The 15,854-nt window shown below is 48.7% G+C and overlaps 2 protein-coding genes across 3 annotated transcripts; both read right to left on the bottom strand.

The window, feature by feature from the left end:
- Window positions 1–526: 526 nt before the first annotated feature.
- On the bottom strand, window positions 527–5,265 carry masp2 (MBL associated serine protease 2). 2 transcript variants are annotated; one of them, XM_057042016.1, is made up of 6 exons: window positions 5,089–5,265; window positions 4,797–5,019; window positions 4,543–4,723; window positions 2,773–2,904; window positions 1,425–1,621; window positions 527–1,234 (listed from the first exon to the last, which is right to left on the bottom strand). In XM_057042016.1, the coding sequence occupies exons 1-6, from the start codon at window positions 5,094–5,096 to the stop codon at window positions 1,061–1,063; spliced, it is 915 nt and encodes a 304-aa protein (XP_056897996.1). In that variant the 5' UTR covers window positions 5,097–5,265; the 3' UTR covers window positions 527–1,060. The 2 variants fall into 2 exon arrangements, with proteins under 2 accessions (XP_056897996.1, XP_056897997.1); XM_057042017.1 differs by having other exon boundaries at window positions 4,543–4,720; window positions 5,089–5,249.
- An 8,202-nt stretch (window positions 5,266–13,467) lies between these two features.
- On the bottom strand, window positions 13,468–15,747 carry LOC130530161 (somatostatin-1B-like). Its single transcript, XM_057041105.1, has 2 exons — window positions 14,045–15,747; window positions 13,468–13,897 (listed from the first exon to the last, which is right to left on the bottom strand). Exons 1-2 carry the CDS (start codon window positions 14,147–14,149, stop codon window positions 13,676–13,678), a joined length of 327 nt encoding a protein of 108 aa, XP_056897085.1. The 5' UTR covers window positions 14,150–15,747; the 3' UTR covers window positions 13,468–13,675.
- Window positions 15,748–15,854: the final 107 nt, after the last annotated feature.

The following is a 15,854-nucleotide window of genomic DNA, read 5'->3' as shown; positions in this document are numbered from 1 at the left end:
TGGTAATTATTTGCATATTAACACACAGATTTGTGGCGTTCTGTCCAATTCTCCGAAGTGAGTATTTACATAAGCCCTATTAAACATATATTCAGATAGACGTTCTCTGCTCCTGACGCAGAGATCCTCATAAAACAGCGATGGTGTTGGCTGCCAGAGTTCGCCCCACTGTTTATTAATGGGTATCATGGTGGGCGTAATTCCTGTGGAACTGGCTTCAGCTGGGATGAGCGCCCGGGAGCGAGGGGCCTCCGGGGGCCATCGATCGGGCAGACCCACGTCCCACCGTCCAGGTGGATTCCTGCTATGATTAACGGCCCGGGAGGCAAACGCCTCCTAAAAACAGGTAGTAAACTCACGCAGTTGGGTCACGTCTGCGGTGATGACACGGGTGGGTGCAGGAGCCTGTAAAGATGGGGTGGAAGCCTGGAGATTACAGACTTGATGCTGAGTGATTGACTTCAAGGATCCTTGTTTCTGTCAGAATTGGATTCTGTATCTAAGAAAATCAGGCCGATGTGCAGCGTTGTGAGCTTTTTCGTGACCTGCTGTCATGCTGGTAATCCTTTATTTTTGATTGGCCCATAGCCTCAGCAATCACTGACCTTTTAAATGATCAGTTTTGGTGCTTAATATAATTTTTAACAATAGAGAGATTCAACTTGTATCACTAACCAATAAAAACGGACTTTTTGAAGCCTGTCAAATATAATTATTCCCACCTAAGATGGCTAAAATTGCACACAGGTGTATGACATCATTGGAGTTTTGCCCCTTTTTAACACTCAGATCTTCAGCTTGGTGTGCAGAAAGAAGATTGTGGCAGCTTCTGAGTCTGTTCAGGGCTTTAAAATGATCACAGATTGATTTGCAATCCACTCTGGGGTCCAGGATGAGTCCATCGGCTACAGGTGGAGGTGGCTCCGACCACACATGCCCAAACCTCAGGAACGAGGCTGATCAGCTGGCCCAATAAATGGAACCAAACTGTCATTTTCACTGAAATGACGGGCTGAAACAATCCTCCTTTGTATCGGGCTGTAACTAATATCTGAAGCTGTTAATTTGTGGTGGGGCTTCCAGCCCTGGTGCTGTTGTACTGGATCTTCCATCCTTGGTTCCTGCCACTGGCGTCAGACGTGAACAGCACATGGACCTGGAAGCTCCCTGTGTTGATGCGAGCCGGCGGCACCGATCCACAGAAGGGCCCGTACTCCCGTCCAGGCGCTGAAACCTAGCGACAGTGGGAAGCATCCATTAAAAAGGGCGGCCCATTAAAATGCCTGACTGCTTTATGCCCGGGCAAACTCAAATCTGGGGAAACCGGGCGCGTTAATCAGCCCGGCGCGACGGGTCGTTGACAAACCGCCTCCGAGGGCATGAGGGTGAATACATTGCTTGCACGCTTTCGTCATGTGACTGACCTTCAACACATCGTAGGGACACGGCACATCCGGGTGTCCCTCCACGTCGAAAGGCTCTAGGAAGGCCAAGGTTATCCTGAAGCCCTCCGGCAGGCGGATGGAGTAGTCGCACTGGCTCATGGGGGGGTACGAGCCTGGGTAGTCGGGGCTGGTCAGAACCCCAGAGGGCGAGGTCAACAGCTGGCCGCTGCACGGAACTGCACGGACACAGGTGCCGTAGCATATTTGCTAGGTGCTAAAGACTGTGGCGACAATGCTAAAGTTCACGGCAGACGTTTCCCTGGCAACAAAAATGAGGTGATTGATTGAGATTTTTTTTGTTGCCCAGGCAAATGTGCAGCTGTTACTGGCTAACTAAACTAAAAAATGGGTGTTGCAAAGAGGTTGAATACTTTAATCTATATAATTAGCACAAACGGGTGGCAGATAATCATTTTCACTTATTCGTTGCATGATTTGTTTTGCCACCACTTCACCACTGGCGAAGAATAATCATTTAAGACGCAGTGAGGGCTAATTGTGATTAATTGCCCGGCCTCGGTGCATTATTAGTGTGACAGGCAGGTATCAATTTTTAATGCCATGGTGAGGCTGCTTCTCCCTCAGGAATCGACAGTAATTAACCTGGCCTTACAGCGACTGGCGGCATCGAATCTTTTCGCGCATTAATGTGCGAGAAGAAGCTGTGGCGCTCGTACAAGTGGCGATGGGACAAAGTTATAGGACGGCCTCGCCCGTGGGACATTGGCCTGACCAACAAGTGCTCACTTTTGTGGAAGGGCTAAAAGGAAAGATGTTCAATAACCACTGCGAGAGCGCTGGTATTAGATGTGTGGTTAGATTGTATGCTAATGTTAGCATACTTGCTACGTTTACATTCACATAGTGATGAAATATTATATATTCAAGTTGCTCCCACTCCACTGTTGTTCTTTTATCTTTCTACAGAAGCCCAGAAAGGACAAAAACATAAAATATTATTGACATTTATTAATGTCATCCCTCAGCTCACTTTCGAAGCTCAGTGGCAGCACGTGTCTCCTACGAAAAAACCCCTGGCATGGAAACGTCTGTAGAAAACTCGCTGGTCATCCGGAATGCCGATGACGTTTTGATCGATCTGGATTTGGCAGCATTTCTGTTTATATTTTCAGGGTTTTTTTTGTACCTCGACAGATGTTGCGCAGCTAAAAGAGCTCAGAGCCAGATCCATGCAGCCGGTCAGCACTGATAGAAGCTGTTATTCATCATCATTCTCTGCTGGCCGGGGGCTTAACTGGAGTCCATTTATCCCGAGGACCAGCGTCCACCATCATTTATAGGGTTGATTGCTGCTCTCAGCTCTCACCTGTGCAGGATCTTCTGTCATGGTGGAGCAGGTAGCCTCGTCTGCACGTGCAGTAATATCCCCCGATGTAATTGTGGCATAAATGGTCGCACGCCCTCTCCCCATCGATCCCGGACACACACTCGTTAATGTCTGTTATGGAGCAAAAGGTTAGAGAGTCGAACACAATTTATAGTCTAGTGGGGAACTGCCAGAGAAAGAGAGGGAAGGGAGGAGCGCAGGAGCGGGGCTGACCAGAGGAATTTAACAAGTCATTTAAAGCCCAGCATGAGGTTAGAAACTGCTGATCACAAAAGAAAATGAAAGAGAAGTTCAGAAAGTCCATATTGGGGAAATGGTTTGCCTGGAGGATGGGGGGGGGGGTCATCCACTGCAAAATTGAAACATTCAATTATTCATCTCCTTCAAACTAGTCAGTGCTCTATTAAATCCCAATAACCTTCATTTCATTGATGGGAAATCAACATCGTTATTATTAATAGCAGCTCTTCTCACGGCTCCTGTCCTTCCATCATCGGGGCCCCACAAGCCTCTCACATTCAATTAGTTGATTGAGGCAAAGCAGAAGCGGCAGCGGCGGTAAACAACGTGGCGCTTGTGTCCGAGCGACACGCCGCAGAAGCTGTGTTGATGTCAGAAGAGGAGCCGCCTCCGTCAGCAGCAACCTCCGGTGACAAGCCTATCCTCCTCTGGAGATCCACACTGCTGGCCTCAGAGACCCAGCACACACACACACACACACACACACACACACACACACACGCACACACACACACACACACACACACACACACACACACAATTTTCGCTGCCCCTCTGTAGCTTCTGCCTTAATTTAAGTGGAATGGTGCAGATGCAAATTGTAAGTGTAAGTGTTGACTCGGACTGAAGGATACTGGTACGTGTTTGACAGACCGCAACTTTATCTTTTTTTTCCTACTCAGCTTCAAACCAAATAAATCTGGACAGTTGCCACTCGTCTTCCTCAGCGTTGAAATTCAGTGTTGCTGCTGAGATGAGGAAGGAATCGCCGTTGACCTTTAAATGCCCTAAACACACTTCCTGATGGGTAAAATCTGTTGCCCCCTTTCGTCTCTGTTCAGTAATATAGTTACTGGGCCGCATCACAGAAATCCGATAACTAGGAGCAATCAGATCATCGTGATGGGGAGCTCTGTTGCATTTTAATGCACGTCAGAAATGCGATATTTCAAAAAAGCGCTAGCGTTAGCCTCCACGTATAAACATATGCATATATGTAAAGATTGCTGATGACAGATCCCTGCCGTTGTCTGATATCACAGATGTCTGTTGACATGATGACTTTTTTGTCATCTAAACGGGCCCAATGTTTCAGTTTCGGAATCATGCTATATACAACTTTGGTTCCTTCCTGCTCAGTTTAAATGGCGCTGCGTCACCATGACCTCACGGTACAACATGATGACGATTTGGCCCCAACGTGGAGTCTTTACTCTCTCAACTACCACGACTGGATTTGAAACTGACATTAATGAAGCTGCGTGTCCTTGGCAGTTGAACCCTAAACTCCTTTTTTTCTCTTCTTTGGGCCATTTCTCCACCGGCGCTCTCATTCATTAAACGAATGTTCCCTCACGCGGGGGACAAGGGCTCCGTCTTCTGATAGATGTCACTATTTACGCCCGTCTGGGGCTCCCTCAGCCTCATCTTCTGACACCTATTGTGGCGTAGTGTAAGCCACCAAAAATACATCTGGTGATGGCACCAGCTGTCAGCAGTGAGCGTTACCTTCTGCGCTGTAAAAGGCTTGGAAGCCTGTGAATCGGCCCTCATTAGAGTAGTCGCTCCTAAAGACCACTGACATGAGGTTCCCAGCTGTCAGGATGACCATGTTCCCCGGGGTGCTTTCAGAGTTCTTCTCTTCTTCGTCGCAGAATCGCAGGGTTTCGTTCCCCCCTGCCAAAACCTGCTTTGACAAGGTCAGAGGGCCGTTACCACGGACACCGGCGAGAACGAGGGGTTAGAAGGTCTCGCTCCTCTACCTGGACGTAGTCATATTCACAGCGGTTCGAGGGCTCCAGGCTGAAGTGGCCGAAGTAGAGTCTGATCCTGTGGCCTCCCGGGACGCTGATGTTCCACGCGACGTGCTGGTCGTCAGGGTACGGCAGGGGGAAGTTGGGGGAGGTGAAGCTGCCGTACAGGCCCGTCACGTTCACGCCGTGCGTGACGCGGAGCAGCAGGAGCAGCACAAACGCACAACGGCCGCTGGGGCAAAAGTGCAGGCGTGAATGGGAGCGGATCTACGGAGCACATAAACACGACGCCGCCACTCACCTGGTCATGTTAGCTTAGCCGCCGCCAGTGGAAAGATTCTGAGGGTCAGAGGGTGAATGAACCTGAGCGCCTGATACAGGCTGTAAACAGACACATGACCGGCCTCTGCTGGTCACACACACTGCAAAGTTAAAAAGAAAGAAAGAAGGAATTACCCTTGCGGTGACCGTTAGCAGTTATTCCAGCTCACTGGAGCTGTAGCCTCCTTCAGCTACTTAAGCAAACTTGAACGTGCATCGTAATGATGTAATAAAGTGACAAATGTGGAATTAAAACCAGCCCAACACAAAATGTTCTCCTCCGTTCTTTTGCGGAGGGGCAGTTTTAGACCTAAGTTATGGTATAACATATGCATTTTTTAAAAACTCTATTCCAATTACACATCCCATTACGGACCTCGGGTTCTGGTCCGTAATGGGATGCCGTCAGGTTCCTGTTGCAGATGAACTGTTCTGCAGCGCAACATTCATCATTTTTAAAAGACTCGTTTAGAGGCAGAGCGCAACATCCAGCCGTCATTACAGCGCGACCCCTGACCCCCATCCACAAGTGTCTTTACGTAAGTCACTTAGCATCAAATTGCACGGCGGCTAACTGTCGGTGGTTTATGAGAAAGGTACAATAGCTTAACATGGCCAGTCCATTTGCTATAATTACGGTATCAGGACTAAAACAGGCAGCCGTCGGCCAGCAACACTCACGTCTGCGTGCAGAGAAATGCTTTCTAAAGCCAGACGTCGTCTTCATGCATTTTTAACCAGGGAATCGAACAGTGTTCATGCTGTCTGATCAAATGTGTTATTCATGAGTGAAAAGGCAACATTACTGTGAATAAGTAAGCATCTAATAACCGACCCATTTTCCCTAATGCTAAAACACTAATTGCTAGTATTCGCAGCTAATTACAATAATTCCGTATGGAAGCGTCATTTCTTTTTCTTTGCAAATGGCTGATGTGTTTATGGGTTTTAAACCTTTTATTCTGGTCAGCTGATTCCAAAGCCAAACTTGACCCAGCTGATGCGGCGTGCTCTCGGCTGTCACACATGACGTCAGCGCCGCGCATCATTTCGGGCCGTTTCGTGGCCCCTCCGGTGCAGATTACCCTCCGAGGAGCCTCGCGATTTTTCCGTAACGCTTCCTAATCTCAGGTTTTGGAGAACATTTCCACTTTAGGGCGAGTAGAGAGGAGGATTGCGAATATGAAAATATGTGGAATATCCAAACATGAACGGAGTTCCATCCATCCACCTTCCAGTTCTGCTCTTCCATCAGATTCGGGCTGGTTTGATGGTGCGTCTGGAGACCATTTCTCAGTATTAGTCGCACTTATTTCCATTATACACACGGCTCGAAACCTGATAGGAACGGGCTGTTGCGCGCACACTTGCGCTGTTTTCGGCGCTTTGTGTCAGTGCGTTTGAATGGCGGTGCTTCGGTTTTAGGCTCTAAATGTCTACGGATGGATGACAGCGAAAGGATGACGCCTCGTACCTGGTTCTTCCTTCCTATCTCAAGTGGAAGCGGTAATTACCCAGAATCATCTGCTCGCTGCATCATGGCTAAAGTTGTCCATAAAACGTGAGCAGAACATTGATGGTGGGTGGCGCGTGCACGTGCGTGAGCGTGGTCCTCGGTAGGACCTTTGTTTTCCATTTCCATACCCGGTTGAACTCATTTATGGGCTCTTCATCGCACTTTGAGGATATTTATCAGCCCGCTTCCCTTGCACGCTGTTGCCCTCTTTGCACCCCGAGGTCAGACACGTCACGCTGTGAGGTCGTACCTGGAGGTGTGAACACCCTTCCCTTCTAAAGCTAGCCGCGGTCCGGAGGCTCTATTCAATCATTTTGATGGCAATAGAAGGAGAGAACACACTATTAACAGGCTAAATTGTAAATGTCAGGCGAGGAACGCTGGAAGCAATGTTACATTACAAAAAATAGCATCTACGATAGAAGCATATTATGATTTAATAATGAAAAGGAACCAAATATGAGAATAGATTTATCTGCACTGTTCCGCTCCTCTGGATTCGAGAAGTGAATGACGGAAAATGTCATCGCTGCTGGTGAATAATGAACACCTGCTTGACGGGCTGCCCGGGACGTGATGACACACGTGACCCTCGGCTGAAAAGACCCCTTTCAGGGCGCCCTCTAAAAATAGAGGATCCCCCCTCCCATGTGACATTATTTTGACCATGAAATCTCCATATTTGACAGCTACGGTGGAGTCGCGCGTCGTTTCTGCGCTGAACTGTCCTTCTCGTCGCTCCGGGTTTCCCGTCTGCCGAGTCACCTCGGTGGATTTCTTCAATAGCCCAACGTCCAGCGCGTTTCATCTGAATCCCGCCCAGCGCTGCACACGTGCGTCATCAGCGGGGCACTTTTGCCGGCCAGTGACGACCCCGGGTTTGCTCATGTGGATGATTCGGCCTCACACAAAGCTCAGCAGACACCTCTGAAGTGCAGGGACGCCGGCCACAGGCCGTTTTGGCTTTCAGCGTGATCAGGTCGTGAACGTCCATGTGCGCGGGGCTGATGCTGCCCTGGCCGCTCTCTTTTACCTGCTCGCTGTACCGTGGCCTAATGAGGTGCTTCCTCATAGGAAGCCAGTCAGTCATTAAATCAAAAAGGCCCCGCCTGACGGGAAGACAGCGAGGATGCAGGCTTTGATGGAGGAGCTCAGTCTTCCATGTAGCTGCCGAGCCAGCAAACGTATCCCTCGATGCTCCCCCCCATTCTGCACTCACAGGAGATTCGGCCACCCACGTGCTGTAAACTGCAATTAAGGTGTGGAATAATTGGCAATCTGTCACTAAAGATGAGTACAGTGGCGAGGAACAATGTCCGGTGAATCCGCTGCAATTTCCTCCTGCGGCGCTGCTTTGCAGGAATACGCGTTTGTTGCTCACCTGCAGGACAAAATACCACACGTTCTGGGGCGGCGAAAGCTCTCATCGTCTCCTTTGTTCTTTTATGCATTCACTTATCACGCCGCCGCTCGGATCCGTATACGTGAAATGCTGCTGCCGTTGAATTCGGCGTGGATTAAATTGGCCTCGGGTCTGGTTGCCTCGGGCCTTGCCAGGGCTTCACTTGAAGAACTAAGGAAATGATTGACGGCCTTCAGTAATAACTCGGCTTTTTTGTTCAGCAGAGAACTGCGGACGCACTCAAATATTTCTATTAGCGGCGCCATTGTTGTGGCTCATTGTGCGTGGGTGCTGATTAAAGTGGTGCACGGCAGCTTTACAGCGGCAAACGTCACCTATTTGTTCCTTGCTTAAAGAAGAAGTCAGCCCTGCTTATCCACATTTAAGCGCGACTCTCCAAGGTTGGTTTGAGATAAAGATGTGTGGGGGAAAAGAGCCAAATGTTCAACTGTGAATGCGTCTGCGCGTACTTTATTGCCTGGGGAGAAGCATCGAGGATGAAATGATTCGGAATCCAAATGAACCTAAATTTGAAAAATCTCTTCTATTTTCAATGACTACCATTGATTTTAAATGTAAAAAAAATAAAAACCCTCTCATATTTACAGCAACTGATGTCCCAAGCGCTAAAGCCGTGTGGTTAGCGTGTAATTTACGGCTCAGGGCTGCATCCCAGCATGTCCTGGTGCTAATGTCTAAGAAGGGCTCCTGATGAATTGATGCTGAAGCCTTTTTGTGCTGGATTTCTGTCCGTGCGTCGGAACCATTACTCTTCCAATTTGGCTGGGCTTGGCTCTTTTCCACAGATAACAAATACGGTCATTTCCTTGCTAATTCAAATAGGCTCCAGCTTTAACAATTCAGCGGGACGCCATAAGGCACTAAAGCATTCGCTGACGTACAAGCGATGATGAGAAATGGCACACAGGTGCTGCTTTCACCCCCTGAATCCCTTTCTTCATTATGGCTGCTCAATGGTGCCGTGCTTTTCCCTTCATTACACTTCACACAGCCGACAAAGCTGCTGAATTAAAGCTACGCTAAACCAATACAGACACACTTGTGTTATATTAGTTTAAAAGCAATTAATAAGTCAAACACAGCTGTTACGATTAACATGTGCTGTTTACATCCATTATGACGTTGCTAGCTATTTTATTAGGAGCGAAAAAAGTCATCAGGGTTTTCAACAAATGTCCCTGCGAGCAGTGAATGAAAAAGAGTCAAAAGAAATGAGAATAAAGTTTTTTTTAAAGCCTTTTAGCCTTTTAAAGTTTGATTTTTTTTAAAAAAAAGTGTTTTCAAATGGGAAAAAAAAGTTCAGAAACGCAGAAAATGTTTAAATGTGAGAGTGAGAAACAACCGAAAAAAGGCATTTGATTGGAATGTGTTTGGAACAGCTCAAAGGTTGGAGCCTCGCCACGGTGGTGGGTCCGACCTCGCTACGTGTTCTGAGGTTGGAGCCTCGCTACGGTGGTGGGTCCGACCTTGCTACGTGTTCTGACTGATCCGGAAGTGAATCGTGGATAAAATAAAATGGCTTGAGTAAAAATCCCAAAGTGACAGGCAAGCGCGCCAGTAATGCACCATAAATATTTCCAGGTACGTGTTCATCGTTCACATCGCCGCAAATATGAAATGAAATAACGGTTCTGGCAGCCATGACTCGGTACCTCCAGCAGGGATATTAATAGTGGGGCTGCTCGCTGCGTAATTGATTAAACATTTTCAGGTCTGTTAGCAAGAAGAACGATCATCACCCTCAGCATGCAGCATGGATTTCCTATATGAGCGATGGCCATGACGTCTCCCCACGATGAGAACTGTCCTTACCACTTTGTAAATTCAGGTCGTCGGTGCGTTTCGGCCCTCGATCATCTGACGTGGGGGCGCGTTTGTGTTGTTGGAGCAACTGCAATCAGGTGCATCGACATCCCATAAGGACCTATTTATTTCTTCTGAAGATGGTCACAAGGGCCACTACACGAGGAGATAACATGACTTTAGGCCCTCTGCCTGATGCTGTGGCAACAAATCCATTCCCGATGCAAAGGCAGAGCCACCTCTGGCGGTTAATCACAGGCGCGTCCCCCTTGTGATCAGAGCCACGGCGCGCCAGAGAACCACGGCGCTCCAACAAGAAAGTCGATATCTGCGGGCCGCTTTCTTCCCCCCTCCGTCTAATGAAACCTGCCTTAATGGCAACGCGCGGCCGCTCCTGGGTTTGACACCCACCCATCAACAGGGACGGCATCGTGGCCCCCACTTCATCACCAGGGATCAGTTTCCCTCCGGAGGAAAACAGAGCGGAACGAGAAGACAGAAGCGGCCTGTACGTTTCTGCACGCGGGAGATGGAATCACACTTTAATTTGATTCCACAACTCCGGGGCGAGGTGACTGGACTCTCTCTGTGGGACGGATCAAGCAGGGTCACTGAAGCGGAAAACGACATATTTTACATTAGTAGCAAAAAGAGTTTCCTTTAACATTAAAGCGTGTGCGTCAGTGAATGCACCGCGGGGTTATTGTTAAAGCCAACGCTCGTTTTTAAACATGCTCACACCTCCTGCAGAGAGAAAAATGGTTTATAATGAGGTTATTGTTCTGGGGACAATAAGATTTCAATCAATTCAAATAACTTCCAGCCATCGGTTGCTGAGTTTACACCAACCTGCTGCAGAACTGGAGCAAGTTGCGGACTCGACATGAGCAACACTCAGCTGCTGCGGTTCCGCCCGTGCTCCTAACGCAGGGGTGGTGAGGCTGGAGAGGGTCACGCTGATGACCGGTGTGCTGCCTCCTTTACTTCTGCCGGTGACAGCTCATTTTTGGAGCCACTGAAAGAGCAGAAGGGCCTATAATAAGCAGCTTTTAGCCGTGGCACTGGGCAGCCGAACGAGCCATCAGGCATCATTAGACCCTGCTGGGGAAAACAGTCTGTCTATTCCTGTCGCTGCTGGGAGAATGGGAGAACTTTTTATTCTCAAAAAGCTCTTTAAACTCTGTATTGTGAGGTTCTTTGAGATGCAACTGGAGAGGATTTCAGCTCCAGCCACATGATTGCCTACGCGCCCAATTTAACCATATGTGACGTACAAAAAAAAGGTCTTAATTTACCAAAACACGAGGCAGCGACTGATCAAGAGACCTGGGCTCCGAATATATTCATCTGAAGAGCAGAGGCTCGCTGCTGAAAGGACGCTAATGATCTCTCGACAAAGACATTCAAAGTGGCTGAATACACACAGAGGAAGGTCCATTAGTCTTCCCAGGCCGGAAACTTTTTTTTTTTGGTTTCCCGAATTTTATATTTAGTTCCCTTCACAATGGCTCGGTTAGTCAACCACGCTGCTTTTGAGTCCTCTGGATATGGGCCCTGGAAAATGGCAGCGCTAAATAAATTGAGTTCAACTTCCAGAGATGAATAAGAATGCTGTGGGCTCCGTGCGCAGAGCCACCGGGTTAATAAAGTACAAGCATCTGTGCACGGAGCTTCCACCTCCACACACGACGTATGTCCTATACAAGTTAGGCCGCGTGTGTCTGGGAGTGTGAGATTTAGGCTTCGTTGATGGTTTGAGCCATCCAGTTGACTGTGGTGCATTGTGAAGCAATTCACCTTTTGATTATATGAACCAAACACGGCAGGATGTTGTTTCCCTACAGTGCATCGCAGCTTCAGGCCACCCTGACTGTCTGAGAGAGGTACAGTCCACCAGCAGAGATACTGGGAGCAAGTGCCGCTAGCTCGATCGGCTCCATCTTCTCCAGCCTCCGTATCGGATCGTTCCATTTCCATCCATCCACTCCAACTGTGTCTCCCTCAAACCACAACTCCTTGGGTTTGATCACCCTGGCATTGGCACCCATGCACATTCCACCAGCTCAGGCAAAAGAAATTGATGCCCCGAAACTAGAAAAATGGGTATATATTATGTCCAGGTATTGAAGTTAGATTAAAACTATCAGAATGAAATAACCAGGGACACAAGTTAGCCTTAGCGATGGCTGAAGCCGCATTCTAACATCGTATCGTTTAGGTCGGCGTGCCGAAGGCTTGGTTTTCCTTTTATTTTTTCTGATTTTACATCCTCTGAGGAGCACAAACAGTTCCCTGACACCACAACATGAGAAATCCCATTCCAGTTTGCGCTGCGCTCTCAGGTCGGGAGCTTCTTTCCCGCCCTCCTCCAGATCAAAGGGAACAGCGATAACAGAGCTTTGCTCTCAGGCGTCGGCTTTGATCTCGCTCCTCTCGCGTGCCTCATTTTGCCCGAGGGCACAAAGTCAGGAGTGGACAACTCGCTCTGTGATGTCTCAATGTGAATTGTTTGTTTTTTTAACCATATAATTAAAAAGCTTTGCTCCTGTTCTGCGGAACCAAGGCCGATATTTTCAAACAGGTCATAAACCTGAAATTGGCTCATTTCCCTTTCGGGTCCTTTCGCTGCGAGAGGCCGAGCTGCAATCAGCTGAGCCCGCCGGGGCTTTTTTCCCCCTCCTCCCCTCCAAAACATCCAGCATTGTTAAAGAACGCGCCCGAGTCCCCAGCCGTCAGGGGAAGCGTGTAATTATGCCCCTTTGAGATGTGTGGAGCTGCAGCCCCCCATCATCAGCAGCTTTCAAGGGCTCTCGCAGCAGGGATGGATCATTGATGAGCTTTTCTCTCCAACACGTGCACGGGGACACTCAGACACCTCCTTGGCCTTTAATGCCCCACCTGTAATTTAGCTGCACTGGCACTAACTCCTGAAACAAGCCCGCTTATGAGCCATTGTCTTCTATCCATCCCTTTTGGGGGAGGTAATGAGGGGGCAAGGGTGTGGAGACTGCTCTCCTTTGGCTCCGCGCGAACGACTATTTTGGTTTATTTGGATTTTCAGTTTTTTATCGAAATATTCTCTGGTGCTAAAGCTCTGCGGAGCCAAAGGTGAGGTCGTTCATCCGGCTGATCCGAGGGATCAGGTGGAATTTTCTCGTCACTGAACTGGTCGATGTTTGATCGTCGCAACTTAAAGCTCACAGCATCAATAGGTGGTTGAGAGGGAGCACGCTTCATCACCCCGCCATACAGCAGCGGGATTCAAACTACACACCTTTGCACCCAGAGCAGATCCGGGGCAGCTTTGTGCAGAACAAACCACTGACTTGCTCAAATAGCGCAACTCATTTTCACACGTTTTAGTATTGTCATTTTCTTGTCATTCTTTAATTAAAGAATAAAAAGGTAATTTGTCATCATGAAGGAATAAAAAATAGAATAAAATATATAAACGGCTGCCGCTCTTGCCAAAATCATCACTGCAGGAAAGTCACGGCTCCTTTAATTCCAGAATTTTACCGCAGTTAAATTAAAGGCTTCAGTTACGCCAGACTTGTGCGGTATTGACTGAAACGACTGGTTTTCTGGGATAAACTGCAGTAAATATGATTCTCAAGGGTTATTACCATGCTTTATTGTTGACCCTGAAAGAAAATACAGTTACATCCAGTACATAAATACACAGAGCCTATAGGCAAATCAACAATCGACTCAAACTGAGTGAAGTCCTTCGCTGCCGCTTGTCTGACAGGTGTGGAGGGTATGTCCAGCTGAGTTCTACTACAGTTCATGTGGAGCTCAGTTGGGGGGTGTTTGGGTTTCCTGTTAGCAGGAGGTGAAAGTTTTCCAGAAGAAGTTTTTACAGGGGGCTTTGCGGTCGCGCTGGGGCAGCGATAGCCGGTTGTAGACGGCCCTCTCCTCCAGGCGAGACTCCAGCGGCTCCTCCAGGTCCACCGTCTCCATGGGGAGCATGTTGGTGTCCAGAGCGCCGTCCAGCAGCCCCGAGACCAGCTTCAGTATCAGCTCCTTGCGCTCTTTGCTCAGCTCCTGAACACAGATGAGGGGATGGAAAGGTGTTACTGGGAATAGATAGTCACCTGGGGATGGGGGGGGACACGTTCAATTTCAAAGTCTAGATAAAGACATTTTCAAACTAAAACAAAAAAGGTTTTTCCGAAGAATCCGTCTGCTCACCCTGTTCAGGTGCACAGGGCTCCTTTCCTCCACAGGAAGCACGGCGGCTGCTCTGATGCTGAGCAGGACCCCCGTGAGAGCTGCCAACACCACCAGAAGCTGCATGCTGTGACGGGAGTGCAGGTGACAGAGCGGAGCTACAGCCACGGGAGGCTCACGAGGAGTGCGTGCGTGTCCGGGTGCGTGCGATGGAGAGCGCGTGAGCCGCCTGGACTGGTCCGGACCAGAGCGGTGGAGGAAGTGCGGAGGAAGTGCGGAGCAGTCGGGAGGAGCTGGTGAGGAGCTGGTGACCAGTGATGTTTCTTCTGCTCTAACTCTGAACCCCTCACTCTCTTATATGCTTCGCCCCCCCCCCGCTACCACTGACGTGGAGAGTGGTGGGTGTATGCGTATGGGCGGGGATACATGAGTGGAGCAGGATCGGGGGGGGGGTGAAGGATTCTGAACAGAACAATTGGTACCGTTAACCTTTCTGATAATAACAGTAGGGGAACATCGGCAGGGAAGCATGACGTCAGGGGGGGGGCGAGGCATATAAGGGGGGGTCTAAGAGGAGTCCAGACTTGCAGATATGACTAATGCGTTGACCTTTTTTGACGGTTTTCAGGGAGCTGGGACAGGCTAAGGTTCTGATGGAGAGACAGGCCCGCGACAGTCCAGATGCTGAAGAGCCAATCTGGAGATGGACAGAAAAGTCCCACTTATTGGGACCTCTAGTCTCGCGCTGCCCTGCCCTCATCTGGTTCTGGTTCTGGTTGGGGGGGGCTGGGCTGATCATTTCACCTGCTCTTTAATTAGTATTTGGACTTTAGACACATAAAACCAAGTGATTTTGACAGAAAGATTCACCAACGATCTGATTCCTTCGTAGCTTTGAACAAAACATGCAGGAAATCCTGTTTTCTATAAAACTGACGTCTGGGTACAAACGCCACCAGCCATATTTCAGGAGTCATGTTCATCTTTGTGTGACCCGTTTCTGGGAGTGTGTCAGTCAGTGTTGGTGAATCCAATGATAATCTCGTTAAATCTAGTGTTAGATGTATGTTGCTGCATGTTCCTGCTGATAAACTATGTTTCACGGAGGCGCGACACCATCTCAAATCCGTCACCTGGCTACAAGATCGACTGGAAGAAACAAGGACGGGTGAAATTGATGCATCGTTGTCAATAAAGCGATGAAGGTGTATTGACAAGTAAGGTAATTACAATCTGGAGCAGACTTCGACATCAGCGGGGAGAAGTGCCCCTCGACCCTCAGGATACGGGGGTGGGGGTGGGGCACAGCTGACCGCTGTGATGTCTTCAGATGCTGCCACAGGGACCGCTCGGCGTACTGCAACAGACCTTAATCGATATTTTCAAAAGGATTTTCCACGCTTCAGAAACAGGGATTGAGGAGTTTTCCCCCGACGCGGCTGAGTAAGAGAGATTAGTGCTTATTGTCAATTGAGTCTTTGAAGTTTATCACAGGTTGGGCTAGTAAGAGGGGCTTCAAACAATACCAGAAGTCATCGTGGTTGACCTTTGACTTCCGTGTAGATCGCGACAGCCACGTAAACATTGAATCCACGTAATCATTGATCTGAGGGAAACAGTGGCATTTAAACGGTGCAGCACAGGACTCAACAACACATGTTTGCACTCAAATTGAAAGAAAACCTAAAAATTTACAGACGTCTCCTATAGATGGTTTTGTGCGCGTTCCTTCACAGGTCAACTGGCTGTTTAAGACCGCCACCTAGCGGATAGAGAGCGACACTGCACAATCAGAGTCCAACGCAACAGGTTTTTACACCAGCACAAAAAT

Source organism: Takifugu flavidus, chromosome 8, assembly GCF_003711565.1.
Source record: "Takifugu flavidus isolate HTHZ2018 chromosome 8, ASM371156v2, whole genome shotgun sequence".
NCBI lineage: Eukaryota > Metazoa > Chordata > Actinopteri > Tetraodontiformes > Tetraodontidae > Takifugu > Takifugu flavidus.
This window is presented reverse-complemented; position numbering and strand designations above follow the sequence as displayed.